A 17,944-nucleotide genomic window follows, 5' to 3' on the forward strand; every position below is an offset into this window, starting at 1 on the left:
CATCACCAGGAGTTTTGTCTGTATATTTTCTTCTAGGAGTTTTATGGCTTCAGGTCTTAAACCTAAGTCTTTTTAATCCATTAAAAAAATTTTTTTTTGTTGTTGCTTATTTTTGAGAGAGAGCATGAGAAAGGGAGGGGCAGAGAGAGAGGGGACAGAGGATCTAAAGTGGGTTCTGTGCTGACAACTGCAAGCCTGATATGGGGCTTGAACTCACAAACTGCGAGATCATGACCTGAGCTGAAATCAGATGCTCAACCTACTGAGCCACCCAGGTTCCCCTGGTCTTTAATCCATTTTGAATTAATTTTTGTGAGTCGTGTAAGATATGGGTCCAGTTTCATTCAAGATGTATTACAAAACTGTAATCATCAAGACATTATGGTACTGGCACAAGAACAGACACTCAGATCAATGGAACAGAATACAGAACCCTGAAATGGACCCACAAACATATGGCCAACCAATCTTTGACAAAGCAGGAAAGAATATCCAATGGAATAAAGACAGTCTCTTCAGCAAATGATGTTGACAAAACTGGACAGCAACTTGCAGAAAAAGGAACCTGGACCACTTTCTTAGACCGTACGCAAAAATAAACTCAAAATGGATGAAAGACCTAAACATAAGACGGGAAGCCATCAAAATCCTAGAAGAGAAAGCAGGCAAAAACCTCTTTGACCTCGGCTGCAGTAACTTGTTACTAAACATGTCTCTGGAGGCAAGGGAAACAAAAGCAAAAATGAACTATTGGGACCTCATCAAGATAAAAAGCTTCTGCACAGTGAAGGAAACAATCAGCAAAACTAAAAGGCAACCAACAGAATGGGAGAAGTGAAAATGACATAGGGTTAGTATCCAAAATCTATAAAGAACTTCTCAAACTCAACACCCAAAAAACAAATAATCCGTTGTTGAAATGGGCAAAAGACGTAAATGGACACATTTCTGAAGAAGACATCCAGATGGCTAATGGACACATGAAAAAATGCTCAACATCACTCATCATTAGGGGCATACAAATCAAAAGCACAATGAGATACCACCTCACACCAGTCAGAATGGGTAACATTAACAACTCAGGCAACAACAGTTATTGGCGAGGATGCAGAGAAACAGGATCTCTTTTGCACTGCTAGTGGGAATGCAAACTGGTGCAGCCACTCTAGAAAACAGTATGGAGGTTCCTCAAAAAATTAAGAATAGAACTACCCTATGACCCAGCAATTGCACTACTAGGTATATATCCAAGGGATACACATGCACCCCAATGTTTCTAGCAGCACTGTTGGCAATAACCAAATTATGGAAAGAGCCCAAATGTCCATTGACAGATGAATGGATGAAGAAGATGTGTGTGTGTGTGTGTGTGTGTGTGCATGTGTACACACACACACACAAACAATGGAGTATTACTCGGCAATCAAAAAGAATGAAATCTTGCCATTTGCAACTGCATGGATGGACCTAGAGGTTATTATGGTAAGCGAAATAAATCAAAGAAAGACAAATATCATATGACCTCACTCTTGTGGAATTTAAGATACAAAAGAGATGAACATAAGGGAAGGTAAGCAAAAAGAATATAAAAACAGGGATGGAGACAAACATAAGAGACTCTTAAATACAGAGAACAAACTGAGGATTTCTGGAGAGGCTTTGGGTGGAGGTATGGGCTAAATGGGTCAGGGGCATTAAGGAATTCACTTGTTGGGATGAGCACTGGGTGTTACACACAGGGGATGAATTGCTGGAATCTACTCCTGAAATCATTATTGCACTACATGCTGACTAACTTGGATGTAAGTTAAAAATAAACAAAAATTGGGAAAAAAAAGATATGTGTCCAGTTTCATTCTTTTACATGTGAATATCCAGTGATCCTAGCACCATTTATTGAAGACACTGTCTTTTCTCCACTGAGTATTTTTGGCTTGCCTGTCAAATATTAGTTGACTATGTTTGCTTGGGGTTACTTCTGGGCTCTTGATTCTGTTTCATTGGTGTATTTCTTTTTATGCCAGTAGCATACTGTTTTGATTACTATAGCTTTATAGTACAGCTTGAAATCGGGAGTTTAATGCCTCCTGCTTTGTTCTTCTTTCTCAGGACTTCTTTGGCTATCAGGGGTCTTTTTTGCTTCCATAAAAATTTTAGGAGTAATTTTTTTTTTTTTTTTTACTTCTGAAAAACTGCCATTGGACTCAAGATGGAGATTGCATTGAATCTATAGATTGCTTTTGACAGCATTGATATTTTAACAATATTCTTCCAATCCGTGGATACAGGATACCTTTCCATTTATTTATGTCTTCTTCGATTTCTTTCATCATTATCTTACAGTTTTTAGCATTCATTGACATCTTTCACCTCCTTAAATTTGTTCCTAAGTATTTTGTTTTTGATGCTATTGTAAATGGATTGATTTCTTTATTTCTTCAGAAATTTTGTTGTTAGTGTGTAGAAATGCTAGTGATTTTTGTATGTTAATTTTGTATCCTGAAACATGACTGAACTCATTGATTAGATCTAACAATTTTGGGGTTGAGTCTTTAGGATTTTCTTTTTCTTTTTTTTTTAGTGTTTATTTACTTTTGAAAGCATGGGCATGAGTGGGGGGAAGGGCAATGAAAGAGGGAAAGAGAGAATCCCAAGCAGGCTCCTTGCTGTCAGTATAGATCCCAACACAGGGCTCGGTTGCATGAACTCTGAGATCATGACCTGAGTGTCATGAAATCAAATGTTGGATGCTTAACCAACTGAGCCACCCAGAAAACCCTAGGAATTTCCTATATATAAAATCATGCCATCAGCAAATAGAGACATTTTTACTTCTTTTCCAATTCTCATACTTTTTATTTCTTTTTCGTCTCTTCTTCCCCCCCACCCCCCACCCAATGCCCTAGCTAGTACTTGTAGCACTGTGTTGAATAGGAGAGGTGAGAGTCTATGCCTTTGTTTTTTTCCTGATATTAGAGCAAAAACTTTCATCCTTTTCAACATTGAGTATGATGTTAGCTGTGGGCTTGTCATATATGACCTTCATTATGTTGAAATATATTCCTTCTGTGCCTCATTAAGTAAGAGTTTTATCATGAATGGATGTTGACCATGTAGATTTTTTTTCATGAACTACGTTTATTTATCACTGTTACCCTCTATGTATGTATCAATCTTTTCCTTAATGTCTCCAGATTTTAATTAATAGAAAGGCCTCCCCACACTAAGTTAATAAGGAATTTCTCTTATGTTCTTCTAGTTTTTTATGATTTTCTAAGATTTAAATCTTCTTTGGAATTTACATGGTGTACATTGTGAAGCATTAATCCAACTTCATTTTATTAAAAAAATCTCTCCAGTTTTTAGAGACAGTGTTTGAGTTGTTGGTCTTTTCCTCAGTGATTTCAGGTACCATGTTTATCCTACACCAAATTCTGTATGTAGTGGGGTCTATTTCTATATTTCCTGTTGCAATCTATTGATCTGTTCATTATTGTGTCAAGACCACACTTTTAATTATTGCAGCTTTATGTTAATTTATGAGTATTAGGAATACATCCCCTCATTTTGCCTCTTTTTGGAGTTTCCTTCAAATTGTTGCTTTTTAAAAAAAAATTTTTTTTAATGTTTATTTATTTTTGACAGAGAGACAGAGCGTGAGCAGGGGAGGGGCAGAGACAGAGGGAGATATAGAATCTGAAGCAGGCTCCAGGCTCTGAGCTGTTAGCTCAGAGCCTGACACGGGGCTCGAACTCACACTCACAGACTGCGAGATCGTGACCTGAGCCGATGTCGGACACTCAACCGACTGAGCCACCCAGGCGCCCCCAAATTGTTGTTTTTTAATGAACTTTAGAATTTGTGTCTCTCCCACCCTTCCTCAATTTTTGGCCTTGTTTATTGTAATTAGAGTAACTTTTAAAATTTGGGTAAGAGGAATTGATCACTTTGAGACTTCCTATCTAAGAACTGGTCATGCCATTCTTTTTCTACACGTCTTTGTGGCCTTCAGGAGTGCTTTAAAATTGTATTTATAAATCTTACATATTTCTAAAGTTATTTTTTTTTTGGTATTTCATCCTTAACCATTGCTATTGTAAATGGAGCCTTCCTCCATTCCTTCTTTGTTTTTTCCCCTCCATTTCTGCTTCTAATTTGTTATAATTGTTCATCTGAAATCTACTGATATCTCTATAGTAATTTTATATAATGCTACCTTATTAATTTTTCTTGTTGATAGTACTTTATCAGTTGAATATCTCTGGTTTCCCACAATAGTAACAAATGGTGATACTTTTATTTCCTCCTCTAAATTGCAGTACCTCTACTTACTTTCTCTTATTGTGTTGTCCAACATCCAGTACTGTTAAGCAATCATGGTGACATGTGAATGTCCTTTATTCCTAACTCAGGTGGGAATACCTTTACTGTTTGCCCCAGTAAGCATGGTGGTCACTTTGGGGCCATGGTATATTTGATCAAGTTAAGATACCCATTTATTTCTACTTAAGTTCAACCATATTTCTAAGTAGTAGTAAAGCCACAGGAATGTATATCTGCACCCTCTCTAGCATGATAGAATCAAAGCTTTAAAAGGAAACTTAAAGACTTTCTAGTACACCTCCCTCCCATAATGAGTAATAAATTCCAACCACAGGGAGATTATACTTCCTCCCAGAAGTCCCAAAATTAGATTGGAAAATAAGCTGGAACTAAAAATCACTGTCTCTTAGGTCTCACACCAGTGTTTTTTTGGGGATACACAACTTACATTGAAAATTTCTCATATGACTATTTTTTTCTTCCATTGTGCTTTCTCCTTTAAGATTTTTCCATTTTATCCTTCTCTTTCCATCACATTTATGAGACCTCACATGTGTTGCTTGGCTGTGCCTGCTTTCCCCAGCCTGCCATTGCTGAGGAGCCAAGTTTATCAAAGATTTCTAGACAGTGACATAATCCCTTCCCCACCCAAAAAGACCTCTGTTATTTGGTCTTCCTGGACAAAGTGCATTGTCTTCCAAATGCTGCTGGTTACTTTGGGACAGAAAGATGATTGGAGCCACCTGAACACCTAAAAATAGGCTTTAGCTGTGATGGTGCCTTAACAAAGTGATTTGAACCAACAGTAGGTATGTCACAAATGCCATTGTATCTTAAAGACATTTGATGATGATATTCAGATCTCAAAAGAAATTAGGTCATAATATATTGATGATCATTAAAGGAAAAATAATTGTGTATTAGTACTGTATTTCTGATTTTGCACTTATCCTTTGTTGTAACTTTCATTAATTTTTAAAAATCAGTAAAGAGTTTTATATACTAAAAAGTTTTGTATACAAATGAGAAAAATCTAAGCCATTGGCAATTTGTTTTGAATAATAATTTTCTACTGTAAAACAAAACATAATATTTCTACCCATATACAGTTAAGAAACTCTGAAGTCAGATTGGGTTTGAATCCTGGCTTTACTACTGCCTGGCTGAGTGACTAGACCCAAGTATCTCAACTAAGTCTCATTTTCCTCATTTGCAAAAGGGGGCAGGAATACCTTGGAGAGTTGTATGGGAATTAAGAGAATAATGCACCTAAAGTGCTTAGCACAGTGGTACCATGATGTAGGGACTTAATAAATGAAAGCTACTATTAGTGCAATCTTTTGTTACGGGCTGTAACAAAACCTGTTGTTGTTGTTGTTTGTGTGTGTTGTTGTTCTTTTAACTCAGATGAATTTAGAGATTAAGGAGCAAATATCACAGTTTGGACACAACTTGGATCTATGATTTCAAAACAGCTCATTCATCCACATGTACTCCTTTCTGAGACTTAGAATTAAGGTATTTGCAAGGGTTTGACTGAAATCTCTGCCCGGGCTCTTTTTTCTTAGGAATTATTTGGGTAGCTGTGCCAATTAACAGTTACCTAAAACCTCAAGTCTAAAAATAGGTTATTAACTTTTTAATGAGGTTTTCATTAGCCAATTACTATTTGTTGGCCATCTGATAAATAGAAGCAAAAAGCACAAAAGACTAATATGATTCACTCTACACACTTCGAACTGTAAATGACTTGGACACCTTTTATTTATACGTTCATTACATAATTTTGGAGTGTCTATTTTGTGTTAGACATAAAATATGTATCCCTAGGGATACAAAGTTGAAAAGACAAATCCTTACTCTGAAGAAGCTTACAGTCTAGTATGGTGCTTACAAAGGAACTTAAAAGCCACTTGTTATAATAATGTAAGCCTTCCCTGATAGCCCTTAGCCTCAGCTGGGGGAATTACTCCTCTTACGTGGTCCCATAGCATTCTATGCTTGTATGTATTTTAGCATTTCTCACACGGTAAATTGTCTCCTGTGCCGGACTCTAGGCTACTTGAGGACAGGACTGTGTCTTATTCACCACACAAGAAAGAGATAACTAAAACATGATCTTGGCCCTTAAATAACTCAAAATTGAGTAACAGACTGATAAAACCAGCTAACATATATAAAGATAAAACCAACTTACAGTATAAGCTTGAATGAATTCAATACTACAGACTGTATGCTGCAGGAGGTGGGGGGGTTGTGATATTATTTGGAAGAGATGGCATTTGAATTGAATCAGAAAGAAGGGTAGGATTTCCATAGGTAAGGATATGGGGAAGAAAATCCAAGATGAGGGAAAGGCATAGAAGCAGGATAGTACATGGGCTGCTTGAGGTATAGCAGAGTCCCATGTGAGTGGGCTCCAGCAAGGTTATTGGATGGGGGCTTCATGGTAACTGACCTTGAATGCACTAATGGGGTGTTGAGACTTTGTTCTGCAGGTATTGGTGTGCTGACGATGATAAATGGACAAAAAGGATTTGGTCACTTTGTCAACAGTGTGAATGTTGGAAAAAGAAAGATCAGATTTAGGAGGGGCAGTATGGAGATTTCCAGTAATGTAGATAAGAGATGTTGCAGTGAAACAGGGAAAGAAGAGAGCAGTTCTGAAAACATTGTGCAAATGGACATGTCAGACCCTGATCTGGCATAAGGGCTAGAGATTCCGGTTTCAGAGTCCTTTTCTCAAAGGTGATGGCAGAAGCTATGACAGTGGCTAGGTTCAGTTAGGAAAAGTACAGAGAAAGCAAGCCAGGCACTGAACTTTGTGGAAAACTTGTTTTTAAAGAGTAGGTAAAGCTTCAGATTTAGATGAAATTGTTTCAAATTTGTTATTAAAAAGCTGAGGAAGGGGCATCTGGATGGCTGATTGGGTTGAGCGTCCAGCTTTTGGTTTCAGCTCAGGTCATGATCTTACGGTTTGTGGGACTGAGTCCCACATTGGCTCTGTTCTGCCAGTGCAGAGCCTGCTTGGGATTCTCTCTCTCTGTCTCTGCCCCTCCCCTGTTTGTGTGTGCGCTCTCTCTCTCTCTCTCTAAATAAAATAAATAAATAAATAAATAAACTAAAAAAAAAAAAAGGGAAAACTGTATGTTTGGAATCAAATGGTTTGCCTACAATTTAGAGCAAGGCCCCCTGGAATCCAGGTGCCCCAACCTGTAGTTCAGTGCAGTATTAGTTTGATGCTCTGGATTCTGGTTGAATACTAAATTCAAAAATCGCACCACACACCTTTCCCATCCCTATCGATCTTGGTAAGACAGACTAAAGTTGAATTTTGGACTCCTTTATGTGAATCAAAGTTTCCTATATGTCTTATACTTCTAGCTAATAACAGCAAAGAGAAAATTTTGCCATTGGAAAACATAGGGCAAGCTGTCCATATGGGTGCCACTTAAAACTATAATGTGTGCTATGAATTTGATAGTAAGAACTGTAAAAAGCCTAATTAAATCTACTTTATGCTTCAAAAGCACTGAGTTAATTTTGTGCATTATTAAATGTTTTCATACCTTTATGTAAAAAAGAAACCTGCTACATCTTCAACACTGAATTTTCATTATCCCCAAATATCCTTGCTATATACAGAAATGGAAAGATTTTGCTCAAAAACCAAGCCAAATTTTTCTTTATATGTTTAACAGAAGATTTTGTTGTTATTAATGGCAGTCTTCTATGGTATGTGCCAAAGGTGTGGCTTTGAAATTGTTTTTAACCCTTAATTATCAAATGAAATATTTATACCTCAATTAGGGAAGCCTGGAAAGAAAGAATATGAAACTTTGATAAAAACCATCTGAACAAGCAAGTATATAATAGGGCCCATCTTCAGAATAGCATCATCCTTGCTGAACAATAGAACTAAATTATACATGGATTTTATTTATTTGGCTGGAAGAGCTTAGCTTTGAAAATGAAAGCTTGACTTCATCTTTACCAATTTTGATGCCTTTGATTTCCTTTTGTTGTCTGATTGCTGATGCTAGCACTTCCAACACTATGTTAAACAACAGCGGTGAGAGTGGACACCCCTGTCGTGTTCCTGATCTCAGGGAGAAAGCTCTCAGTTTTTCCCCATTGAGGATGATATTAACTGTGGGCTTTTCATAAATGGCTTTTATGATGTTTAAGTATGTTCCTTCTATCCCGATTTTCTCGAGGGTTTTTATTAAGAAAGGATGCTGAATTTTGTCAAATGCTTTTTCTGCATCGATTGACAGGATCATATGTTTCGTATCTTTTCTTTTATTAATGTGGTGTATCACGTTGATTGATTTGTGAATGTTGAACCAGCCCTGCATCCCAGGAATGAATCCCACTTGATCATGGTGAATAATTCTTTTTATAAGCTGTTGAATTCGATTTGCTAGTATCTTATTGAGAATTTTTGCACCCATATTCATCAGGGATATTGGCCTGTAGTTCTCTTTTTTTACTGGGTCTCTGGTTTAGGAATCCAAGTAATACTGTCTTCATAGAATGAGTCTGGAAGTTTTCCTTCCTTTTCTATTTTTTGGAATAGCTTGAGAAGGATAGGTATTATCTCTGCTTTAAAGGTCTGGTAGAATTCCCCAGGGAAGCCATCTGGTCCTGGACTCTTATTTGTTGGGAGATTTTTGATAACTGATTCAGGCGAAGGAAAAAGAAAAAGAGGTTAGAGTGGGAGAGAGCCAAAGCATAAGAGACTCTTAAAAGCTGAGAACAAACTGAGGGTTGATGGGGGGTGGGAGGGAGGGGAGGGTAGATGGTGGGCATTGAAGAGGGCATCTTTTGGGATGAGCACTGGGTGTTGTATGGAAACCAATTTGACAATAAATTTCATATATTAAAAAAAAAATGAATTATCACCTCATAAGAAAAAACAAAGGACCCAAGTAAACAAAATCACAAATGAAAGAGGAGAAATAACCAACAGCAGAAATATTAACAATTTTAAGAGAGTATTATTAAAAAATTATATGCCAACAAATTGGACAACCTAGAAGAATTGGATAAATTTCTAGAAACATATAACCTACCAAAACTGAATCAGGAAGAAATAGAAAATTTGAAGAGATTGATTACCAGCTATGAAATTGAATCACTAATCAAAAAACTCCCCAAAAACAGAAGTCCAGGATAAGATGGATTCACAGGCAAATTCTATCAAACATTTAAAGAAAAGTTAATACATATCCTTCCCAAGCTATTACAAAAAGTACCAGAGGAAGGAAAATTTCCAAATTCATTCTTTGAGGTCAGTATCACCCTGATATAAAAACCAGATAAAGACACCACAAAAAAAAGAGAACTATAGGCCACTATCTCTGATGAACATAGATGAAGAAATTCTCAACAAAGTGCTAGTAAACACAAACTAACAAATTTAAAAAATCATTCACCATGATCAAGTGGGATTTATTCCCAGGATACAAGAGTGGTTCAACATTCTCAAATCAGTGTGATACATCTCATCAATAAGAGAAAGGATAAAAAAAAATATGATCATTTCACTAGATGGAGGAAAATCATTTGACAACAAAGTACAACATCCACTTATGATAAAAACCCTCAACAAAGTAGGTCTAGAGGAAACATACCTCAACATAATAAAGTCCTTATATGAAAAACCCACAGTGAACATCATACTCAATGGGGGAAAGTTGAGAACTTTTCCCCTAAGCTCAGTAACAAGGCAAGGATGTCTACTTTCACCACTTTTATTCAACATAGTGCTGGAAGTCCTAGCCACAGCAATCAAGCAACAAAAAGAAAAGCATCCAAACTGGTATGGAAGAAGTCAAACTTTTACTCTTTGCAGATGACATGATACTATAAGTAGAAAACCATGAAGATCTCACCAAGAAACTACTAGAACTGACAAAAGAATTCAGTAAAATCACAGGATACAAAAATCAATGTACAGAAATCTGCATTCCTATACACTAATAATGAAGCAGCAGAACGTGGAATTAAGAAAACAATCCCATTTAAAATTCCACCAAAACCAATAAAATATCTAAGAAGAAACTTAACCAAAGAGATGAAAGACCTGTACTCTGAAAACGATAAAACACTGATGAAAGAAATTGAAGATGACACAAAGAAATGACACATGCTCATGGATTGGAAGAATGGTGTTAAAATGTCTATACTACCCAAAGCATTACACAGATTTAATGCAATCTCTACCAAAATAACATTTTTCACAGAACTGGAACAAATAATCCTAAAATTTGTATGGAACCACAAAAGACTCTGAATAGCCAAAGCAATATTAAAAAAGAAAAAAACTGGAGGTAACACAATTCCATAGTTAAAGTTATATTACAAAGCAGTAATAATTTAAAAAGTATGGTACTGGCATAAAAATAGACATATATCAATGGAACAGAATAGAAAACTCAAAAATAAACCCATAATTATGTGATCAATTAATCCTTGATAAAGGAAGAAAGAGTAAACAATGGGAAAAAGACACTCTTCAACACATGGTATTGGGAAAACTGGACAGCTATGTTCAGAGAATGAAACTGGACCACTTTCTTATACCACACACAAAAATAAACTCAAAATGGATGAAAGACCTAAATGTAAGACAAGAAGCCATCAAAGTCCTTGAAGAGAGAGCACAGGCAGTAATTAGTGTCTCTGACACTGGCTGTAGCAACATCTTTCTAGATATGTCTCCTGATGCAAGGGAAATAAAAGCAAAAACAAAACAAAACAAAACTATTGGGATACTATCGAAGTAGAAAGCTTCTTCTGCACAGTGAAAGAAACAACAAAACTAGAAGGCAGCCTATTGAATGGGAGAAGATATTTGCAAATGACAAATCTGATAAAGGGTTAGTATCTAAATACAGAAAAAAATTATATAACTCAGTATCCAAAAAATAATCCAATTTAAAATGGGCAGAAGACATGAACAGACATTTCTCCAAAGAAGACATAGGGATGGTCAACAGACATGTGAAAAGATGTGCAACATCACTCATCATCAGGAAAATGCAAATGAAACTACGAGATACCACCTCACACCTGTCAGAATGGCTAAAATCAAAAACACAAACAACAGGATGTGTTGAGAAGGATGTGGAGAAAAAGGAACCTTCTTGCACTGTTGGTGAGAATGCAAACTAGCGCAGCCACTGGGGAAAATAGTATGGAAATTTCTCAAAAAGTTAAAACAGAACTAGGGCACCTGGGTGGCTCGGTTGGGTAAGCATCTGCCTTTGGCTCAGGTCATGATCCCATTGTTTGTGAATTCAAGCCCCACATCCGCCTCTCTGCTGTTAGCACGGAGCCTGCTTCAGATCCTCTGTCCACCTCCCCATCTCTCTGCCCCTCCTATGCATGCTTTCTCTCTCTCTCTTTCTCAAAAATAAACATAAAAAAATGTTAAAACACAACTATCCTATGATCTAGTAATTAGACTGCTGGGTATTTACCTCAAAAATATAAAAACACTAATTCTAAGGGATATGTGCACCCCTATGTTTATTGCAGCATTATTTACAATAGCCAAATTATGGAAGCAGCCCAAATGTCCTTCAACTGATGAATGGATAAAGAAGATGTAGTACATATATACAATAGAATATTATTCAGCATAAAAAGAGTGAATCTTACCATTTGCAATGACATGGATGGAGCTGGAGAGTATTTATTAGCAAAATGAGTCAGAGAAAGACAAATACCATATGATTTTATTCGTATGTGGAATTTAAAACACAAAATAAACACGTAAAGGAAAAAAAAGAAAGACAAACCAAGAAACAGACTCTTAACTCTAGAGAACCAGAGGGGTTATATGATTACCAGTGGGGAGGTAGGTTGGAGGGGGGTAAAATAGGTGATGGGGATTAAAGAGTACACTTATCATGATGGAGAAAAGAAAATTGTCACAATCCATGATAAATGAACTATTTACAACTGAAAAAGTCTGATAAAGGTCAGTTGACAAAATGAGCAGGAACAATAAAAATACTAAAAGTTGATGGCCCATACCCAGATAATTGAACATTTTTTTCTTAGAAAATGGGATTCAGCCATTTGAATACAACACAGTAAATGATCCTATTAGAATTCTCACATATGGACTCATGACCCACCCAGAAGGATCTGAAATATACTTTTGAATTGGCTAATCATTTTCTAGCAGAGTTTCCAGAAAATGATGAAGTTTTTTTTGTTGGTGGTGGTTTTGTTGTTTTATTTTCCTTTGTTTATTTTTTATTTTTTTTTTCTCAAGTATATTTTATTAAAATAATATACACATACAAAAGTGTGTTTCATAGGTATACAACTCAATGATGTTTCAAAAATTGAATACACTCAGATCAAGACACAGAACATGACCAGTCCTTTAGAATCCACCATCATAGTCCCTTCCAGTCAGTAGGTACTCACACCCCTTCCCCCTACTCCCAAACTGTTGGGAGATAATTATCATGGGTTCTGATGTTTCTGCACTCTTGGAAGCAGAAACACTGCCTTTGTTCAGAGTATCTTTTTTTTTTTTTCCAATATATGAAGTTTATTGTCAAATTGGTTTCCATACAACACCCAGTACTCATCCCAAAAGGTGCCCTCCTCAATACCCATCACCCACCCTCCCCTCCCTCCCACCCCCCCATCAACCCTCAGTTTGTTCTCAGTTTTTAAGAGTCTCTTATGCTTTGGTTCTCTTCCACTCTAACCTCTTTTTTTTCCTTCCCCTCCCCCATGGGTTTCTGTTAAGTTTCTCAGGATCCACATAAGCGTGAAACCATATGGTATCTGTCTTTCTCTGTATGGCTTATTTCACTTAGCATGACACTCTCCAGTTCCATCCATGTTGCTACAAAGGGCCATATTTCATTCTTTCTCGTTGCCACATAGTACTCCATTGTGTATATAAACCACAATTTTTTTTATCCATTCGTCAGTTGATGGACATTTAGGCTCTTTCCATAATTTGGCTATTGTTGAGAGTGCTGCTATAAACATTGGGGTACAAGTGCCCCTATGCATCAGTACTCCTGTATCCCTTGGGCAAATTCCTAGCAGTGCTATTGCTGGGTCATAGGGTAGGTCTATTTTTAATATTTTGAGGAACCTCCACACTGTTTCCCAGAGTGGCTGCACCAATTTGCATTCCCACCAACAGTGCAAGAGGGTTCCCGTTTCTCCACATCCTCTCCAGTATCTATAGTCTCCTGATTTGTTCATTTTGGCCACTCTGTTCAGAGTATCTTTTTAAGGATATCTGAGAACAGCCTTGGAAGACAGAAATAGTGTTTCCCTCCAGAGCAAAGGGCAGGTTTGCTTACAGCCTTGAAAAAATAGAGATTGTCTCCTATAGAACAAAGTACAGGTTTACTTGGTATTCTATGTAGTAAAGATAATGTTGGCCTTCAAAGCAAAGGGCATACATGCTTAATTCCCATTATAAAGGATTCACTTTCCCTAAGCCCAGGGTTCCTCTCCTCTGCAGCCCACTGTGTGGGCAGGGGTCACTTGGCTTTCTTCATGCTGCAGAATAAGAATTAGGGCTCAAGCAACTGGTGCAAGCACTGAAGCTGGCTATTGAATTGTAACGTCCTTTGTCTCTGACTCAGCATCCATTAACTAAGCACGCTAACATGCTAAGTTTGTAAGTAGGGTAAAATACCAGAATCTTCACTGTTCTTCATAGTGATTACTATGCTGACTTCTATCACCATAGATTAGGATTACTTGTTGTTAAACTTCAACTATAAATGGAATTATATAGCACATACTCTTGAGTCTGGCTTCTTTTATCCAACATCATGTTTGTGAGATCCATTCATGTTATTACATGTAGGCACAGTTCTTTATTTCTCACAGTATTCCATGGTGTGAATATTTAAACTGTGTTTATTTTTTCTGCCAGTGATGAACATTGGGGCAGTTCCCAGTGTTAGCTATTAGTATTGTGCTGTTATAAACACTTCTTTGCACGTCTTTGTGAATACATGTATGCATTTCTGTTGGGTATATTCCCAGAACTGGATCAGAGGGTGTGCATAGATACTGCCAAACAATTGTCTAAAATTTTTGTATCAGGCTACTCTTCCACCATTGTGGTTTCTCTGTGTACTTTTCCACACTTGTTATTTTCCATCTTTTTAGTTTATCTGTTTTTTTTTTTTCAGACTGACATGCTTTCATTTTGCCATAACATGTACAAATAAATAGGCCAATGGTACCCTTCCAGTTTTACAGAGCAATCTCACAAGTATTTTTGCTGCTTAGGAAAAGCGATCTATCATTTGCTAGGTTGTTACCAGGGTAAATTGTCAAGATAATCAGGGCCACAAATTTTTTGTAGGTAATTTTCCCATGAAGACGACAATCTCTGAAGTCTTCAGCCTCTGACGAGACCAAGTTATTCAAATTGTATTTCTAAAGATACAGTTTTAACAGAAACAAGGTGAAAACTGTTGTGGATATTCACAGAATTCTCCATATTATACAGGAAATAGATATATATTCTTCCAAGTGTTCCCTCAATTGAAAGCAAAACATATCTATATGACTGAATCTTCCCAGTAAGCAGAAGCAGAGAAAGTAACAGGATTTTACTAAATATGAGTGAAATTAAGGGCACAGTAGTTAATCTTTCACATAAATAAGGTCACATGAAAACAAGAGAGAAAACACCCAACATGGCATTGTTTTTCTTTAAAAAGCCCTTGGATAGGTAACAGAGCTAACACTTCAGCCACCTGCAATTCTCCCATCCCAGTCCTGAGAAAAGTAGCCCTTCTGTCACCACTCACAGAGCAAGCATCCCTTCCTTGCAGGTTCTCAGTCAACCCAGTCTTAATTCTAGGCCCTGCATTTCACTGGCAGTTTCTGCTGCTGGCCTTTAGTTCAGTTTTCCCTGCATGGGGCACCCATCACAACCTCTTTGGTTCTTTCATCCACTTTGAACAGGAAACACCTTTCTTTCCATCTAGACTGGTCTTCCCTTAAACCCTATAGGCATTGCTAAGGGAAGGAGGGGCTGGAAGCGTGCAGAGGGGCAGTAAGAGCTGTGGTAGTCTTCTTGACAGGACTCCCGTTCTGTCTCTGGAGAAGAAAAGAGAGCTAGATTAAACTAAAGAGGCTGCTTTTGCAGATGTGTCTGAGCTGACACATTTTTTTTTTTAATGTTTTTGTTGAGGGTGAGGCTACCACTTTTAAAAAGAGGTAGGAGAGATATGAGAGAAAGAGACAAAGAGAAGGAAATGAGAAAGAGAAGACAAAGCGTACACTCACCGTGGCACCTGTGACACTTAATCATGTTGAAGGTGAAGAATGGAGGCAACTTACAGTCCCTAGATTTTATATGAATTCCCTGGGTGAGGCTGAGAAAGCCTGGTACTTTATCACCAAGGACATTATCATTATCCTCGTTATGTGAATAGGGTCTAACTCATCACCTCAACCACTTGCCTGACAGCCTGTAGGTTTCCTGAGTGGTGGTTGTGGTGGTAAGGAATTGGAGTCTTGTAGGGGAGGAATAGAAAGGTCTTTCATGGGCTGGCAGGAAACGTGGACCCACCACCAGTTCTGGAGATCAGTGTTTATCTAAAATCAGAAAGTGGAGCTGACAATGGTCTGGAAAATGTCCATCCAGCAGGCAACAGCCTGAGGGGGTGGGTATAGGCAGCAGTCAGTGACCAGAAGGGCAGGAAGAGCAATGGAGTTGCATAAATCACATAGACCAAGTGGCACACTGCTGTTTTCCCTGGGTTTTATTAATGCCCAGCAATTGTCCACAGATGATGAGCAAAGTGAGTAAAACAGGCTCCTGAACATAGCTAGAAATCCAGGTGGTAGTGACCAGGCTAGAGGCCCTGGGAACAAACAAGCAGTGTAGATAAAAGCAGTGCAATTTATAATATCATTTGTTTGGCTTAGAAGAGTGTGAACCATGCCACATAGCCTGTGATGTTAATATGGAACTGCCATGAAGGTCTAATGTTAAAGTTGAGAGAACGAATGTTCAAAGGAAGGAAGATGCTGAAAGGTCAGCACATAAAGAGTAATGGGCATACCCAGTGCTGTTGCCAAAGCACAGGTCCAGCAGGAAATGGTAGGGGATCTTGTATGGGAGTATTTTCAAGGGTGAGGTTAACCACTTTGGAACTCAAGGAGATCTCTACTGGCTTCCTTATCTGGCCAAGTCTAGCTTTATGGGCTCTTTCATGCAATAGGTAGTATTCAAGTGGATTTGGCCAGAGGTCCTCTTTGATAATCTCAGCAATTCTGTCAGACTCTGGGAGGTTGTGGTCTGAAAACCAGGCAATGAAGCTGCAGATGAAGTCTTGATTCTTATGACGTCTTGATTGGAGTGGCAAGAGACATCACTTGGCTGGGAGTTCTCACCTCATATTCCTTGACAGTGAGCTTGTTTCTGCACTATGGGTTTCTTAGAAAGAAAAACTTGAACTTGCAGCCCATCCTAGGGTATCTGAAGCCCTTCACCTCCATATTGGTTATGTACTTAAACATCTATGCTTCTTGGCCTCTAATCGGGGTGGACCGCTGTGGGTGGTTCCAAAAGGCCCTGACCCAGAACCTGGGGATATTCTGAATGATGTAGTTCCTCTGCTCTAGGTAGTGTTGCCATACCTTCCCAAATTTGTGCTCCACCTGCAGTATGGCTCTGTCAGCCTGAGCCTTCCGTGTCCATTTCTGGCTGGCTGGCCTCCACGGAGCTCATGTGGAGAGCCACATTCAGGGACCAGGGACCTCCCTTGACTTTCACCTAATTTACCACTTTGTTTTCCTCCACTGCTTCCATTTCTTCACCTCCTGGCTTCACCACCACCACTCCAGCCCTCTCTTCCTCACCCACTCCTCCTCAGAAGATGGCACACATTTCAGTCTGTTTTCTTGGCCTTTGCCCGAGCCATCACTTCAGACCCCAGCCTCCATGTGCAATAGATTTCTAGGCCCTTGTCCCCACTAGGACCATGTGGCTCTTTACACTAAAAGCCATTTTTCATGTTGCTTTCATTTACTCAGAGGCTGCTTCTAGGCCCTTCATGGGTCAGTCTCATGATAGTCCATTTCCATAACCTGTGCCATCCTTTTTATTTCTGCCTCGCTAGTGTGTGTGTGATGTTATCACATGCTGGTTTTAAGTTGCATTTACCTCCTGTGTAACAAAGAAACTTTTCATGTGTTTTGATATCCTCTCCTTACGAGGTGTCCGAGTCTTCTCCCCATTTTTCTGTTGCGTATTCTGTATTTTTCATATTGATTTGTAGGAATCCTTTATGCATTATAGATACAAGTCTCTTTAGAAACCGGTGTATTGCAAATGTCTCCTCCCTTTCTTAGTTGCTTTCCTCTATTTTAACTATGTCTTTGGATGAACGGAAGTTTTAAATTGTAACATATTCCAATTTATCACTTTCCCCTTTTAGATTAGTGATTTTTATTTTCTGTTTAAGAAATCTTCCCTGTCCAGGATCTTTCACTTTTATACCTACAGTTGATCTGAAATTGGTTATTGTGAATGATGTGTTAGGAATCAAGATTCATTTTTCCATATAAATATTGAATTGACCAGACCCTGTTTATT

General features: G+C 38.1%; 2 protein-coding genes across 8 annotated transcripts in view; one reads left to right on the forward strand and one right to left on the reverse strand.

Annotated features, from left to right (window-relative positions):
* The window catches only part of TSPYL6 (TSPY like 6), a 91,876-nt gene extending 74,472 nt beyond the window's left edge, over nt 1–17,404 (reverse strand). The window contains 6 exon segments of the mRNA XM_042930049.1: nt 14,652–14,769; nt 16,410–16,704; nt 16,706–17,038; nt 17,040–17,246; nt 17,248–17,380; nt 17,383–17,404. Of these exon segments, the coding sequence (XP_042785983.1) occupies nt 14,652–14,769; nt 16,410–16,704; nt 16,706–17,038; nt 17,040–17,246; nt 17,248–17,380; nt 17,383–17,404 (1,108 nt within the window).
* Nucleotides 1–17,944, forward strand: part of ACYP2 (acylphosphatase 2) — a 278,791-nt gene that overhangs the window by 214,439 nt on the left and 46,408 nt on the right. The window lies entirely within an intron of this gene.

The sequence above is a fragment of the Panthera leo genome, chromosome A3 (genome assembly GCF_018350215.1).
Source record: "Panthera leo isolate Ple1 chromosome A3, P.leo_Ple1_pat1.1, whole genome shotgun sequence".
NCBI classification, from domain to species: domain Eukaryota; kingdom Metazoa; phylum Chordata; class Mammalia; order Carnivora; family Felidae; genus Panthera; species Panthera leo.